Raw genomic sequence first — 13,993 nt, 5'->3', positions numbered from 1 at the left:
TAGGTGTTGCTTTAAGATTATAGCCACTTATTAAATATAACAGGTGAAAGCTCTGAATAAAATTGACGATAAAAGCTGTGAACTTCGTAACAGATAATATACTGAAAATTTGGAATTCCTTGCTTGGAAATAAACAACTCGATACTCTATAAAAATTCAGTGTTAGTCTATAATGCATTTACCATAAATTTTAATTAACGTCATAACTTGTGAGCATATTAATAAATAATCAAAGAAGATCTACGTGTGGTCGTAAGATTAAACGAATATTGGGTACTCATTTAAAGTTTTAAACAGTCTGAAAGTAATATGTAATATATTCCTTCAGCAGTTTGAAACTAAGTAACCGCGGTAAGTCAGACGCAAGTACGCAAACCAAACTTTGAGTAGAATCATAATATTATTTATTAATTACTAGCCGATGCCCGCGACTTCGCCCGCGTGGATTTAGGTTTTTCAAAATCCTGTGGGAATTCTTTGATTTTCCGGGATAAAAAGTAGCCTATGTGCTAATCCAGGATATTATCTATCTCCATTCCAAATTTCAGCCAAATCCATCCAGTAGTTTTTGCGTGAAGGAGTAACAAACATACACACACACTCACACACACACACACATACAAACTTTCACCTTTATAATATTAGTGTGATAGTGTGATCATCAAGAAAATAAAATAACTTTCAACAAATAATAATTCGAGACAATAGGACAAAGGTAAAGAAATAATCTCGAGAAAGAAAAATATTGGTGTTATTTAAAAAATTGGAAGGTTTGGTTATATTTCTTGTTGACTGGACTTCCAATTTGATACGCAACATTTTTTTTTTGTGTTTTCAGGTAAAGAAAGTGCGAGTCAGACTCGCGCCGAGGGTTCTGTACTCGGGAAATTTTTCCACATTTTGCACGATAAATCAAAAGCTATTGTATAAAAACAAATCTAAATCTGTTTTAGAATATACAGATAAAGCCCTTTCAAATGATAACCCACTTGGTATAGTTATCTTACTTTTAAAATTAAAACATATTTTAAATTTTTTTTGTTGTGTTGTTTTAATGTAGCCACAAATTCACGGTTTTCGGATTTATTCCTTTACTTGTGCTATAAGACCTACCTACCTGCCAAATTTATCAACGGGAAGTATCCTATAGGTTTTCTTGACAGACACGACGGATGCACGGACGGGCGGACGGACAGACAGACAGACAACAAAGTGATCCTATAAGGGTTCCGTTTTTCCTTTTGATGTACGGAACCCTAAAAATAATAAAAAAGTGGAAACAATGAATTTACCGCTATTGATTCATTCAGATAAATCATATTTTTGTAGGCTTTATTTTCCTCCAATAAATAAAGGACGACCAAAAGTCATTTGTGGGAATGGGTGTAAGCTTCAACGTACCTACCTAATAAAACTAGCTGATGCCCGCGATTTCATCGCGTGGATTTAAGTTTTTAAAAATCCCTTGGGAACTCTTTGATTTTCCGGCATGAAAGAAGTTTATGTCACTCCCCAGGACTTTAACTATGTCCATCCAAAAAATCACGTCAATCTGTTCCTCCATTGTGGTATTATTGAAGAACAAATGAACAAACCAACACACTTTCGTATTTTTGATAACATGGGTATATAATATATGTATACCCATATAATATATTATGATAGATATAGAGATATAGATGCTGGTTTTTCTTGGTAAGAAGAGCATTCCGAATAAGTGATACATTCATAATTGATGATCCAAAAGCAATTATAAAATTTTATTTGAATAAATCTCTCTATTTCAAAATGTATTTTCCTTTCCAATATTATATATGCGTAATATAAATGACCTCTAATCCTAAATACTTATGTTCACAGGCAGGTAGGGATGAATAGAAAATGAAACAAGGCTTTAAATGAAATCCCTTACTATCCTTTAGGAAAAGGTAAAAGACAAATGAATGGAGCGAGCATACATTATGAAATATCAAAATGTGTCTACGGCACCTTTTGAGGCACTTCCACAAATTAGAAACATAATTTATTGCCAAGGCAGTGGATGATAGACTTTGCTTGGTATATGAATTAGAAATTCATTTGTTTTGTTTGAATAGGACAACTAAAATGAACGTGACTTGAACAAGGCCTACTTTGTTCATTAAGAGGGCTCTCTCCGTCACTCGTTTCATACAATCGTAGTTCCAATTTCAAATCCAAATGAAATTGGAACTACGATTGTATGAAACGAGTGACGGAGAGAGCCCTGTTAAAGGGCTTTCGGAATATAAAATGACGCAGATCATAATTATTCTAGATCATGCATTAAAAACATTAAAAAAAGAATAAGTAGCGTAGACCAATAAGAAATTCCCATGAAGTGATCAGCCGATTCTGCTGGGCAAATGGAGATAAATCAATTATTATTATTATTATTTGGATATTTAAAAATGTATCGATGTATGTATGCTTGATCTCAAACGAACTTTTATTTCAGGTCATTTATATCATAATTTACTTCCAACTATGAGCTTAAGTTTGAACTTAGTCTCGTGTCCTAGTTCAAACTATGCTGTAAGTGTTGAATCGTCACGAGGATTAGGTACCTATCGTGTCTAGTCTAGTTTCTAGCACTCCAGATTCGAAACAGAAAAGTTTTATTCGAATGCACACAAGTGTGTAAAATACTGGATGACAGCTGCAGCTTCATCTGGATTTAAGTTTTTAAAAACGTTGTGGAATTTCTATGATTTTCTGAGATTAAAAATAACTCATCTTCAGGATGCAAGCTTTTTATATAGACCTCAGTAGTTGCGTTGTGAAAAGGTGACAGTCAGACGGACACACACTTTCGCAGAGTACTAAGTTTGAAAGTAGTTATTATATTCGTCAGAAAAGGTGTTACTGTATAGAGTAACATATATAGTTTTTTTATTACTATTGATAATCGAAGCCCGAATAGTTTGATGGCAATTAGTTTAATGATTCTGATGACAATTTGAATTTTAGAGTATACGCATCTTTTTCTTACCCATGTACCTAGGTAATAAGAAAAGGACAAACAAATTTCATTTAATATAAGACTGTAAAATTTCGCGAATTTAGGTGCCAGTCTTTAGCATGGTGTTTAAATTTGTAGAGTAACCCAAAAATTTCAGAGTATTATTAGTTTAAAATCCATTTTCCGTCTTTTTTTAACAATATCGAAAAGAAAAAGATACCTGTCTAAATTTAGTTTAGAGGAAGACATCAGAATTGGCGCCATTATAAAAGCTCTCCAAAAGCTAAGTGATTGTCTAAGTGGGGTATCATATTATGAAAGGGCTTTACCTGTACATTCTAAAACTGTTTTTTATTTATTTTTATGTACAATAGTTTTTGATTTATCGTGCAAAATGTTGGAAAAAATACCCGAGTACGGAACCCTCAGTGCGCGAGTCTGACTTTCACTTGGCCGGTTTTTTTTTGTTTTGTTCATTCATTATTATACAGACATAATAAGGATTTTCACATCAATCAAATTCGAAATTAATTTCTACGCGAATAGAGTATGCGAAGGTGCCGACAAGTCTTATAAAAAAATCTCTTCACAGACACGCATATCGACGTAACCTACCTTTTTCTTTTGTTAGTTTAAGATTTCTTAGTATTATTCACTGCCTACGCTCCGTCTATTTCTAAGATAATGAAACAGTTACGTTGCTAAGGTCTAGTTTGTAAAGGACCATACATTTGTGGAAAATATATTTCTACAGAAAAACTCAACCGATAACTGTTTTGTAATCATTCTTACTTTTGATTTTTTATCATGGCTGCGGAATCTTGGAAAAATTCTAACCTGTGTGTTGGAAAGCATTGACTAGTTTTTTTAGTTTTAATAAAAACAGTTTTTGCTTTGAATCTCAGTAAGTAGGTACCTGATTTAAAAATATTTAAGTGAAATCTCAGACTAGATTATAAATACATATATTGTAGTGCATTTAACATACTTTTTCAACAGATTTTATCCGTGAGCTAAGCTCAGCCAGAGAATGCAAGGCAAAGTTTGGCTTAAAATTGTGTTCACAACTTCCACCTGAGAAAAGTTTTGCGCACGAAATCTTTTGAATCTAATTATTGTAAGGGAAATACTTCCTAAGTCAAATGTGGAAAGTAATCAATTTAAAAGATCTAAGGAACTTCACATTCCTATTTAAAGTATTTACAGAAGTTGGTGCCTATGTATCAATTTTATTTATGTAAACTTGTTGTTTTATATTATTTATGGTTCTTATTCAAAATATTCATATTATCATGTTTGTATTTACGCCTATCGCCGAAATTATTGATAATTTATTTGAGGCTCATCAAAATACGTCCAGGTATTATAATAATTCAATCCTTATTTTAAGTATTTACTTAAATATAACTAAGCAGACTTTTATACCTGCATATTATAGCACTCCTTATAAATACAGCCAGAGAATACCGAGTGGTACTGTCTGTACACCTAAAACACCGGCCACACAGGCCGCGTATGCGTCGCGTAAGCGTAGACGTAGCGCGTACCATTACGTTGTAATTAATATATGGAACTGTAGGAGACATGGCATGCCGCTTGCGTGGCGTGAACGTTCTAGACGTAATGCGAGCAGTTATATCTACGGATTCACCCGCGTCACTACGCGTGTGTCACGTGTACGTTCTTGGTGTGAATCGGCTTTTATGGCTAATAGCCACTGACTCAATATGATATGGTTTTAGATAAAAGTTAGTACCTGTCACTGTGCCGCGATCTTTTCTTCTTTGGCCATAAATGAAAGGCCCCGTATATGACGGGATTGACTAGACTGTTTGACATGCCAAAGAAAAATATCCCCGATAGTAGATCTTCGCTTTGCTGCAAACAAAAAAAATAGTAGGTAAAAAGTATTTTTGTATGTAAAAGATTAAGGCCGTGCCCCCATTAGGCAAACAGTGAGTTACTGACTGTCTTCTGGCTGACTCTGAGGGGCGTATCAGTCGCTAACAAAATGTCGAGTGACGGAGAGAGCCTTGTTAAGGTAAATAACAGTTAGATTAGTCAGGTGAGGGTTAGGATCTGATACTTACATCTTTATCAGGATTGAGGAATGTGAACATTATCATCATCACATAGTACGGCGTCCACCATATCATGAAAGCTGCTACAATAACCACAGACATCCTTAAAGATTTCATTTTCGCTCTATCTATTAGCCTCCTTCGGTTGACGTCGGGTGTCAAATATTTCTCCTGTCGAGTCACTTCTGGTTGGAACACCTTTTCGCTTTCTGGGAACAAAATTAAACGTTTCACATAAAGTAAACTAAGGTTCACCACACCCTTTTGTTGTACAGAATGAAAACGGGAAGACATTAATGTTTGTTTACCCAAATTGCTTGCAATTCTCGGTAATGGAACCAGAATGGGACCATGTAAAAAATTTATGATACCAGAAGTAGATACATCATTGTGAACTTTATGCAAAAACATTATCCTTTAAAGTTTTTTACTAACTTTTCACCTGCTTTCACCTTAGAATATTATACAATATTATTAATATATATTTTTTTGCATAAAAAAACGTAGTAGAATATAGACTGATAAAAACTATTCAGACTAGATAGGTACTCTTTAGCCATGTTTGTAAAGCTTAGGAATCCTTTCTCGTAATCAAGATGCAAAAATAAAACAATGTAACTAAAGTTGAACAACGTCTAAGAATTGGGCACTGGGAAAGATAGAAAGAAGAAATCAAAGTTTTCATTCGGCTTTTTAATTTATTCGTATTAAGTCCTCATTTAGGCACATAGAAAGAAGAAATCAAAGTTTCCATTCGGCTTTTTAGTTTATTCTTCAGTTTTCATTTGTCCTCAAACAAGTTTTTCTTTTAACATCAATATCAAACAATGTTTGGAGACCTTTAATTTTTTGCTTATTGTTTTTCTACCGCTAAGAGAATATTTCTGTGGCTATCCGTTTAAAATACTCTTTGAAAAGGCATGAAAAGAAATATAACATTATCTCTGATTTAAAAATTTGAATCTCTTACTCATCATCAGTCGTGGGTGAGAAATACTAAGAAAAAAGGCTGTTAACAAGAACAATCTTTTTCTTAGTATTTTTTTTTTTGCTTTTATAGGTAACAAAAAACCTTTCCGAAAAATACAATAATTGGAAAATATAGAATCATTTGTTATCACACGGTATAATAAGGAACCTTCACCCGTTAAAGGTTTCCTATTATGTGTGAGTAAGTAGATTTCTCCAATTATAATAGCGAGGTTTTTTCCGAATTTGGAATATTCACGTATAATTTAGTTTATTTTGATCAGCATAATAATTGATGACCAAAAATTCATTCCATAATACTCGTAACCTGGGTATTTATCTCTTGTTAGCACTCTCTAACACCATTATATCTATTCGAGTAATTATATAAAATAACTTGAATAACTGTATTTACTTTTCTTTTTAACCCTCGATCCAAAAAGAGTGGTATCATAAGTTTGACGTGTGTATCTGTGTATCTGTCTGTGATATTATAGCTCCTAAACGAATGAACCGATTTTAATTTACTTTTTTTGTATAAAAGGTGGCTTGATCGAAAGTGTTCTTAGTTATTATCCAAGAAAATCGGTTCAGCCATTTGAAAGTTATCAGCTCTTTTCTAGTTACTGTAACCTTCACTTATCGGGGGTGTTATAATTTTTTTTATTTACACTTGTTGCATCTATAGTTAATACTTACCGGAGTAGCTGACAAGCTGCTCTAATGTTGAGGTACCGTATATCTACCACCTAGTTTATTAAAACTAGAAATAATATCATGTAGTGGTACTCGTAATCATACAGTCGTTAGTTAGAGAAGATTTTATATAATCCGCTTCTGAGAAAGGGACATATTATTATCTAATTAATTCAAACGCTAAAATAAACATGGATTAGTGGCAACGAACGTCGCGGCCGCCTACTTCTGTATCAACAGTATTAGATAACCAAAATCATACTTACTAGCTATAGTCCTTACAGTAGATACATAAGTGGAGACTAGAATGATGAGAGGTAGGATGAACATAAACACGAGAGACAGCGTCGTGTATGCTTGCTCTTGCCATCGTTCAGTATAAAAACCATGAGTCACACATTGGTAGAAGTCTTCAACAAACGGTCCCTTCGCTACTCGGAAGACGACGGTCTGAAACATAACCATCGTATAAATCACACTATGTATGTATGTTTGTTACTCCTTCACACAAAAACAACTTGACGGATTTGGCGGATAATATTTGGCGGATTAGCACATCTAGGCTACTTTTTATCGCGGAAAATTGAAGAGTTCCTACGGGATTTAAAAAACCGAACTCCACGCGGGCGAAGCCGCGGGCATCCTCTAGTATAATATAATCACACGGATATTATAAAGGCGAAAGTGTGTCTGTCTGTCCATCTGTCAACTGCTAGCTTTGCACGGCCCAACGGTTAAACCGATTTGGATGAAAGGTGCTGTGTAAGCTTACATCCCGGGAACGGACATAAGTTACTTTTTATCCCGGAAAATCGAAGAATTCCCCCGTGACTGTTAAAGGTCCAACCGTTTAACCGATTCACATGAAAATTGGTACAGAGGTGGCTTGCGTCCTGGAAATTGCCATAGAAACCTTTTATCTCGAAAAATCAAAGAGTTCCCATGGGATTTAAAAAAAATCCTAAATCTACGCAGACGAAGTCGCGGGCATCGTCTAGTATTAGATAATTGTAAAGCAGTGTTGCTAGAATCAGCTAGAATAGTCCTAAAGGTATAATTTATACTACTATATATGTATATTAAGTATTCGAGTCGGTTTCTTAACCTGTTACCCTGGCCCCCGGCCGTCTGATCTTTCCTACTGGCGTGTAATCCTCTGACCATTACTTAATAAGTATTAATATTGTAATGTGTGTGTAGGTTTAATGAGTTTGTTTTTGGTTATGTACGTGGATTTAGTTGTTAAAAAATCTCGCGGAAACTCTTTGAATTTCCAGATTAAAGAGAATCATATGCCATTTTCCAGGTTTTTAAGAAGGGTGTTATATGTTTGACGTGTGTATCTGTGTATCTGTCTGTGGCATCGTAGCTCCTAAACTAATGAACAGATTTTAATTTAGTTTTCTTTGTTTGAAAGGTGGCTTGATCGAGAGTGTTCTTAGCTATAATCCAAGAATATCGGTTCAGCCGTTTGAAAGTTATCAGCTCTTTTCAAGTTACCTTCACTTGTCGGGAGTGTTATAAATTTTTAATTTACACTTGTAACTATGACAAACCAACAAATAAAAATATTTTTGTAATTTATAATATGGGTATAGTGATATTATTTACGTGCGTGCGAGTAAAAAAATGATATTATGTATAATCATAAAGTTTTATTTCAGGAAAGGATCCAATTGAAATACAGAATTACAAATAAACTTAATAATGAAATTAAAATCAAAATTACAACGTGCAATGCACTCTTTAATCAGGTTTCGCAATTACGTTGTCTTTGTCAGAGGATGCCTGAGCTGTCGTAAGGTCAATTGTGGCAAAGTGAGTGAAACGATCGCAATCTCTGATTGGCTGACACTTTCTCACTATTGTCCGACTGAAATATTGCTGCAAGTACACAAAAATTCAGCCAATCACATTAACTGAAATTGTAGCAATGATTCATGCAGCTTTTTCACAATCGGGGAGCGAGTGTGATGGTGTTATAAGGTATCCCTTGGTGTAGTTTAATCAAAGCTGCGAGAAATAAATAGTCTTGAAAAAGCTTTGAAAAATAACTCTTGAACATCCCCAGAATATTGAGCAAAACAGCATGCGTTTGTTATAATAATAATTGAGCGTATTTTTAACCCCCGACCCAAAAAGAGAGGTGTTATAACTTTGACGTATGTATCTGTGTATCTGTCTGAGGCATCGCAGAGCTCCTAAACTAATGAAACGATTTTAATTTAGTTTTTTTGTTTGAAAGATGGCTTGATCGAGAGTGTTCTTAGCTATAATCCAAGAAAATCGGTTCAGCTGTTTGAAAGTAATCAGCTCTTCTATTTACTGTAACCTTCGCTTGTCGGGGGTGTTATAAATTTTTAATTTACACTTGTTAACCGACTTCCAAAAAAGGAGGAGGTGCTCAATTCGTCGGAATCTTTTTTTTTTTTTATGTATGTTCCCCGATTACTCAAAGACCCCTGGACCGATTTGGAAAATTTTTTTTTGTTTGAAAGGGTATACTGTGCAGATGGTCCCATATAAATTTGGTGAAGATCTGATGAATATCTTCGGAGATGGAGAACAGAACTCCTCAATAGATAGGAGCAAATTGCTCGCGATCAGTGTAATAGCTTAGTAAACAGTAGGGTTTTAACTGGGCATAGCATATTATAGTACAGTGGGCCACTAAAAATTGTGAAATAAAAAATTTTCAAAAGAAAAATAAAACCGACTTCAAAAACCACAAACACTAAAAAGTAAAAAATAACTTTTATTTAGCTACACGTGTAATGTACCTAGGTATGAAGTCGGGCGAGCTTCACTCTTGGATTTCTAATTTTGTTTTAATATGCTCGCTCGACTTCATACCTAGGTACATTACACGTGTAGCTAAATAAAAGTTATTTTTTACTTTTTAGTGTTTGTGGTTTTTGAAGTCGGTTTTATTTTTTTTTTGAAAATTTTTTATCTGAAAAGCGTTCCAATCCACAACCAAGTAAAAATTGAGATATTATTACATATGAAAAAAGTGGTTACAGCTGGGCGATTACGGAAAAATGACAAAGCATCATTCTCATCGCAAAAGAAATATCCTGCTTTTGTGATTTTTTTCTTGCGAAGTGTAAACGAAAATAGTTACCAACGTGTATGAAAGGGTAATTTTACCGTAATCGCCCAGCTGTAAGTAATAAGTTTTTCCATAATATCTCAATTTTTTCTTAATTTTGGATTGGAACTATTTTCCGAAAAGGTTCTATTATAGACCTTCAAATCTTTGCTATATAAATGAAAACACTCCTATCGTGGGAACTATTTGAGATTGCCTTGTTTTTCATGCTGTGAGAGCTATCATCAGAAAGTCCAAGTTGTTTTAAGGAAGTTTAGATTTCTTTTTGCATAAAATCAAATAAATAAACAAATTAAATTGCATTAAAGAAAAATTACAACATTAGACTACAATGTCTTATAAAATTTGTTTATATTTTCTAAATATTAAGAGGGCTCTCTCCGTCACTCGTTTTATACAATTGTAGTTCCAATTTCATTTGAATATTAAGCAACCAAAGTCCATGAAATTTTGCAGACATATTCTAGAAACTAATATCTATGTCTGTGGTTTTCCAGATTTCTGTTAAAATATTCGGTTTCAAAGTTACGCGGTCTTAAGAGTTTTCATGCAAATCTTTGAGCCCCTGTAATTTTAAAACTACATATTTTTAGAAAAATCGAAAACACCACAGACACAGATATTATTTTCTAGAATATGTCTGCAAAATTTCATGGACTTTGGTTGCTTAGTATTCAAATGAAATTGGAACTACGATTGTATGAAACGAGTGGAAACGAGTGACGGAGAGAGCCCTGTTAACATCCATCTTTTACATTTTACATATGTTTCGGGGTCGTTTTATCAATGGTAGAGAAATTGTGATATCTAGTGTAAATTATAAAGGCGAACGTTTGTGTGTGTGTGTGTGTGTGTGTGTGTGTTAGTGTGTGTGTGTGTGTGTGTGTGTGTGTGTGTGTGTGTGTGTGTGTGTGTGTGTGTGTGTGTGTGTGTGTGTGTGTGTGTGTGTGTGTGTGTGTGTGTGTATGTGTATGTTTGTTACTCCTTCACGCAAAAACTACTGGACGGATTTGGCTGGGAATGGAGGTAGATATTATCCTGGATTAGCACATAGGCTACTTTTTATCCCGGAAAATCAAAGAGTTCCTGCAGGATTTTGGAAAACCTAAATACACGCGGACGAAGTCGCGGGCGTCAGCTAGTAATATTATAAAGGAGAAAGTTTGTATGTGTGTGTGTGTGTGTGTATGTTTCTTACTCCTTCACGCAAAAACTACTAGGCGGATTGGGCTGAAATTTAGAATGGAGATAGATTATACCCTGGATTAGCACATAGGCTACTTTTTATCCCGGAAAATCAAAGAATTCCCACGGGAATTTTAAAAAACCCACATCCACGCGAACGAAGTCGCGGGCATCAGCTAGTTGTGATATAAAAGAGATGCCTACTTGTAAGACTATCTTTATGTCTAAAACAGTGTTTATAGGTTAGCAAGACTTGCTACTCCTTAGTAGTTTCTGAAGCCGAGTGCTTTGTGGAGAGGTAATACCGATAATAAAGTTAAATAGTTTGCCATTGTAGCCTGCAGTTTCAGTGCACCTTACAGATTTTCACAAATTGCTCTTTCACTCTTGGTAGTTTTACCTAACCGAGTTTGCACCTAATTTTCTTACGTCTTATAGAATTTCAACATAAAACACATTGCAGGTTGTACCTATCCTTAGTTTTTAACTGAAGGTATTCGGACAAAATTGTAAGTAGCCGTTAATTTTGCTAATAAAATGCAAAAAAACGTTTTATTGCGTTGTTTTAGTTTATATAAAACGATTGATAGAAAATTATCGTGCATAGTAATGATTGTATTTATAAAACGATTGATAGAAAATTATCGTGCATAGTAATGATTGTATTTATAATAATATAGGCTTCTAAAACAGTCATAGAAAACCATTTTCAAATACATGGTGTTATCCTTAGCAAGGCCCGGAGGTCAAGCGGCATTTTTCTCTGTATAAGTACTTAAATACTAACATAAATTGTTATTTAAAAGAACACTTGTGTCAATTAACAAACACTTGTTATCATAAAATTTTACGAAAACCTCTCATAAAAACCATATTTTGTCGTAATTGCACAACATAATATTTTATCCATGCACAATTAATATTTTAGTCATATTTTTTCTTGTAAATACCTACCTATTTCCAATTGCAATAAAAGTAGGCAAAAGATAATTTACTCATGTATTTATTTTTTACCAAAAAATTAAAAACTAAAACATAAACATTGACAGGACATGCCCAAGGACAAATTATCTCATTTTTATTTAATTTAGTGATTACTTACTGTAATATGATGCCCGACTTCATCCACGTGGATTTAGGTTAAAAAAAAATCTTTTAATTTCACGGGATAAAAGTGAACATTTTCTATCCTCGGGATGGAGGCTACTCTGTACCAAATTTCATGGATGGGACGTGAAAAGCAAGCAGGCAGACAGACATACTTTCGCATTTATAATATTAGTGTGGATTAAAAAGTTGACCTCACGAAATACTTACTTGAGGCAAGCTTAGAACAAAACTTAGTGTCCAAGCAATAGTCACCAGTCTGACACTCCTTGAAGCCGTGGCCATACTCTTCATCGGATATTTAACGGCCAGCCATCGATCTACGCCGATCAGCACCAGTATAAATGTACTTAAGTACAAAGCAAACATTTGCAAGAATTTGAACAGCTTGCACGCTATGTTTCCCGCGTACCACTGCACAGCAAACGACCAAGCAGCCTCTCCCGCTATACAGAAGACTGTAACTAATAAATCCGCTATACTTAGTTGGAATATCAAACTATATATAGCCGTCCACGATGGCCTGGCTCTTCTGCGACCTCTTTTGCTTCTTTGAATACTTATCATAGTCGCAAAGTTTCCTAACAATGATAAAAGGGCCATTACGCAGAGTACACTAGCTCTTATTATGGTGCTTTTAGTTAATATTGGGGCGTGCTCCAAACACGTGATCCTAGTGCCGTTATAAACGTACACGCTGTTTGTTAGATCATTGCTTATAGTGCCGTTTGTTAGATGTGCTTCCAAACATTTCTCTATCGGCCATCGATCCACCCCCGCTAATATATCGCTGTACTCGCTTTGAACTGCGAACTCGCTCGTATAAAGTATGTTATCATCATATAATGTGGTATTGTTGCCTGTGCTTCCCATGTTTTGTCATGCGTACTCAATGATGTCCTCGTTTGAAATCTGAAAATAAATACCTAAATTTAATGTTGTGTTGTCTAAAAAGAACAAAATAAATGATTTTCCACATTTATTTTTAATCAACGAGTCAAAAAATGCAAAAATACATGGTAATAGATTGGTCATCATCATGACCAATCTATTACCACGTCGGCCCATTACTGAGCATGGGTGTCTTCTCAGAAGTAGAAGAGTTCAGGTCATTAGTCACGTTGGCCAAGTGCAGATTGACACCTTCCAGAACATTACGGAGAATCCCCTGGCCTGCACATTTCCTTTCAGTGTTTAACTTCACTGTTAAACCAAGTAATACTATTACGAACAAGTGTAAATTAAAAATTTATAACATCCCCGACAAGTGAAGGTTACAGTAACTAGAAAAGAGCTGATAGCTTTCAAACGGCTGAATCGATTTTCTTCGATTATATCTAAGAAGACTTTCAATCAAGCCTCCTTTCAAACAGAAAAAACTAAATTAAAATCGGTTGATTCGTTTAGGAGCTACGATGCCACAGACAGATACACAGATACACACGTCAAACTTATAACACTCCCCTTTTTGGGTCCGGGCCTCCGGGGGTTAAAAAATGATCGATGAGCAGAAATTGATATTAAAAAAATCATTAGATATGTAGGTATATATGACCCCAGCCCTATATTAGGAAGATTCTTAATATATTTCCAAAATAGAATGAAGAGGAATAATTCGCGAGAAATACTGGTATTTAATTTCGTGGCATGGAATTAATTAGGCTTCCTTTCAGTCAGCCAGAGCTTGCCATTATTGTTACGAGTAAGTATATTAATTTAATAATTACCTTCAATTTTCGAATTTCTTATCGCTGAATAATGTTTAACAGCTGAGAATCAAAGACGTTTTGACAGCTTTTATATTTAAAAAAATTGTGTAAGTCAGTATAACGAGTCTAAACTAAGACAGAGAAATCGTATAAA

The 13,993-nt window shown here is 34.6% G+C and overlaps 1 protein-coding gene across 3 annotated transcripts in view; it reads right to left on the bottom strand.

The window, feature by feature from the left end:
- Positions 1-13,993, bottom strand: part of LOC123874586 (gonadotropin-releasing hormone receptor) — a 71,954-nt gene that overhangs the window by 3,861 nt on the left and 54,100 nt on the right. For all 3 annotated transcript variants that reach the window (XM_045920067.1, XM_045920066.1, XM_045920068.1), the window contains exons 2-5: positions 12,341-13,042; positions 6,993-7,176; positions 5,071-5,270; positions 4,737-4,858 (exon numbers count right to left, since the gene is read on the bottom strand). In XM_045920067.1, the coding sequence (XP_045776023.1) occupies positions 4,737-4,858; positions 5,071-5,270; positions 6,993-7,176; positions 12,341-13,003 (1,169 nt within the window). In that variant the 5' untranslated portion in view covers positions 13,004-13,042. The remainder of the gene's footprint in view (positions 1-4,736; positions 4,859-5,070; positions 5,271-6,992; positions 7,177-12,340; positions 13,043-13,993) is intronic.

This window comes from Maniola jurtina, chromosome 18 (assembly GCF_905333055.1).
Source record: "Maniola jurtina chromosome 18, ilManJurt1.1, whole genome shotgun sequence".
In the NCBI taxonomy this organism is placed as follows: domain Eukaryota; kingdom Metazoa; phylum Arthropoda; class Insecta; order Lepidoptera; family Nymphalidae; genus Maniola; species Maniola jurtina.
The sequence above is the reverse complement of the archived record's forward strand: the minus strand, read 5'-3'. Positions and strand labels throughout refer to the sequence as shown.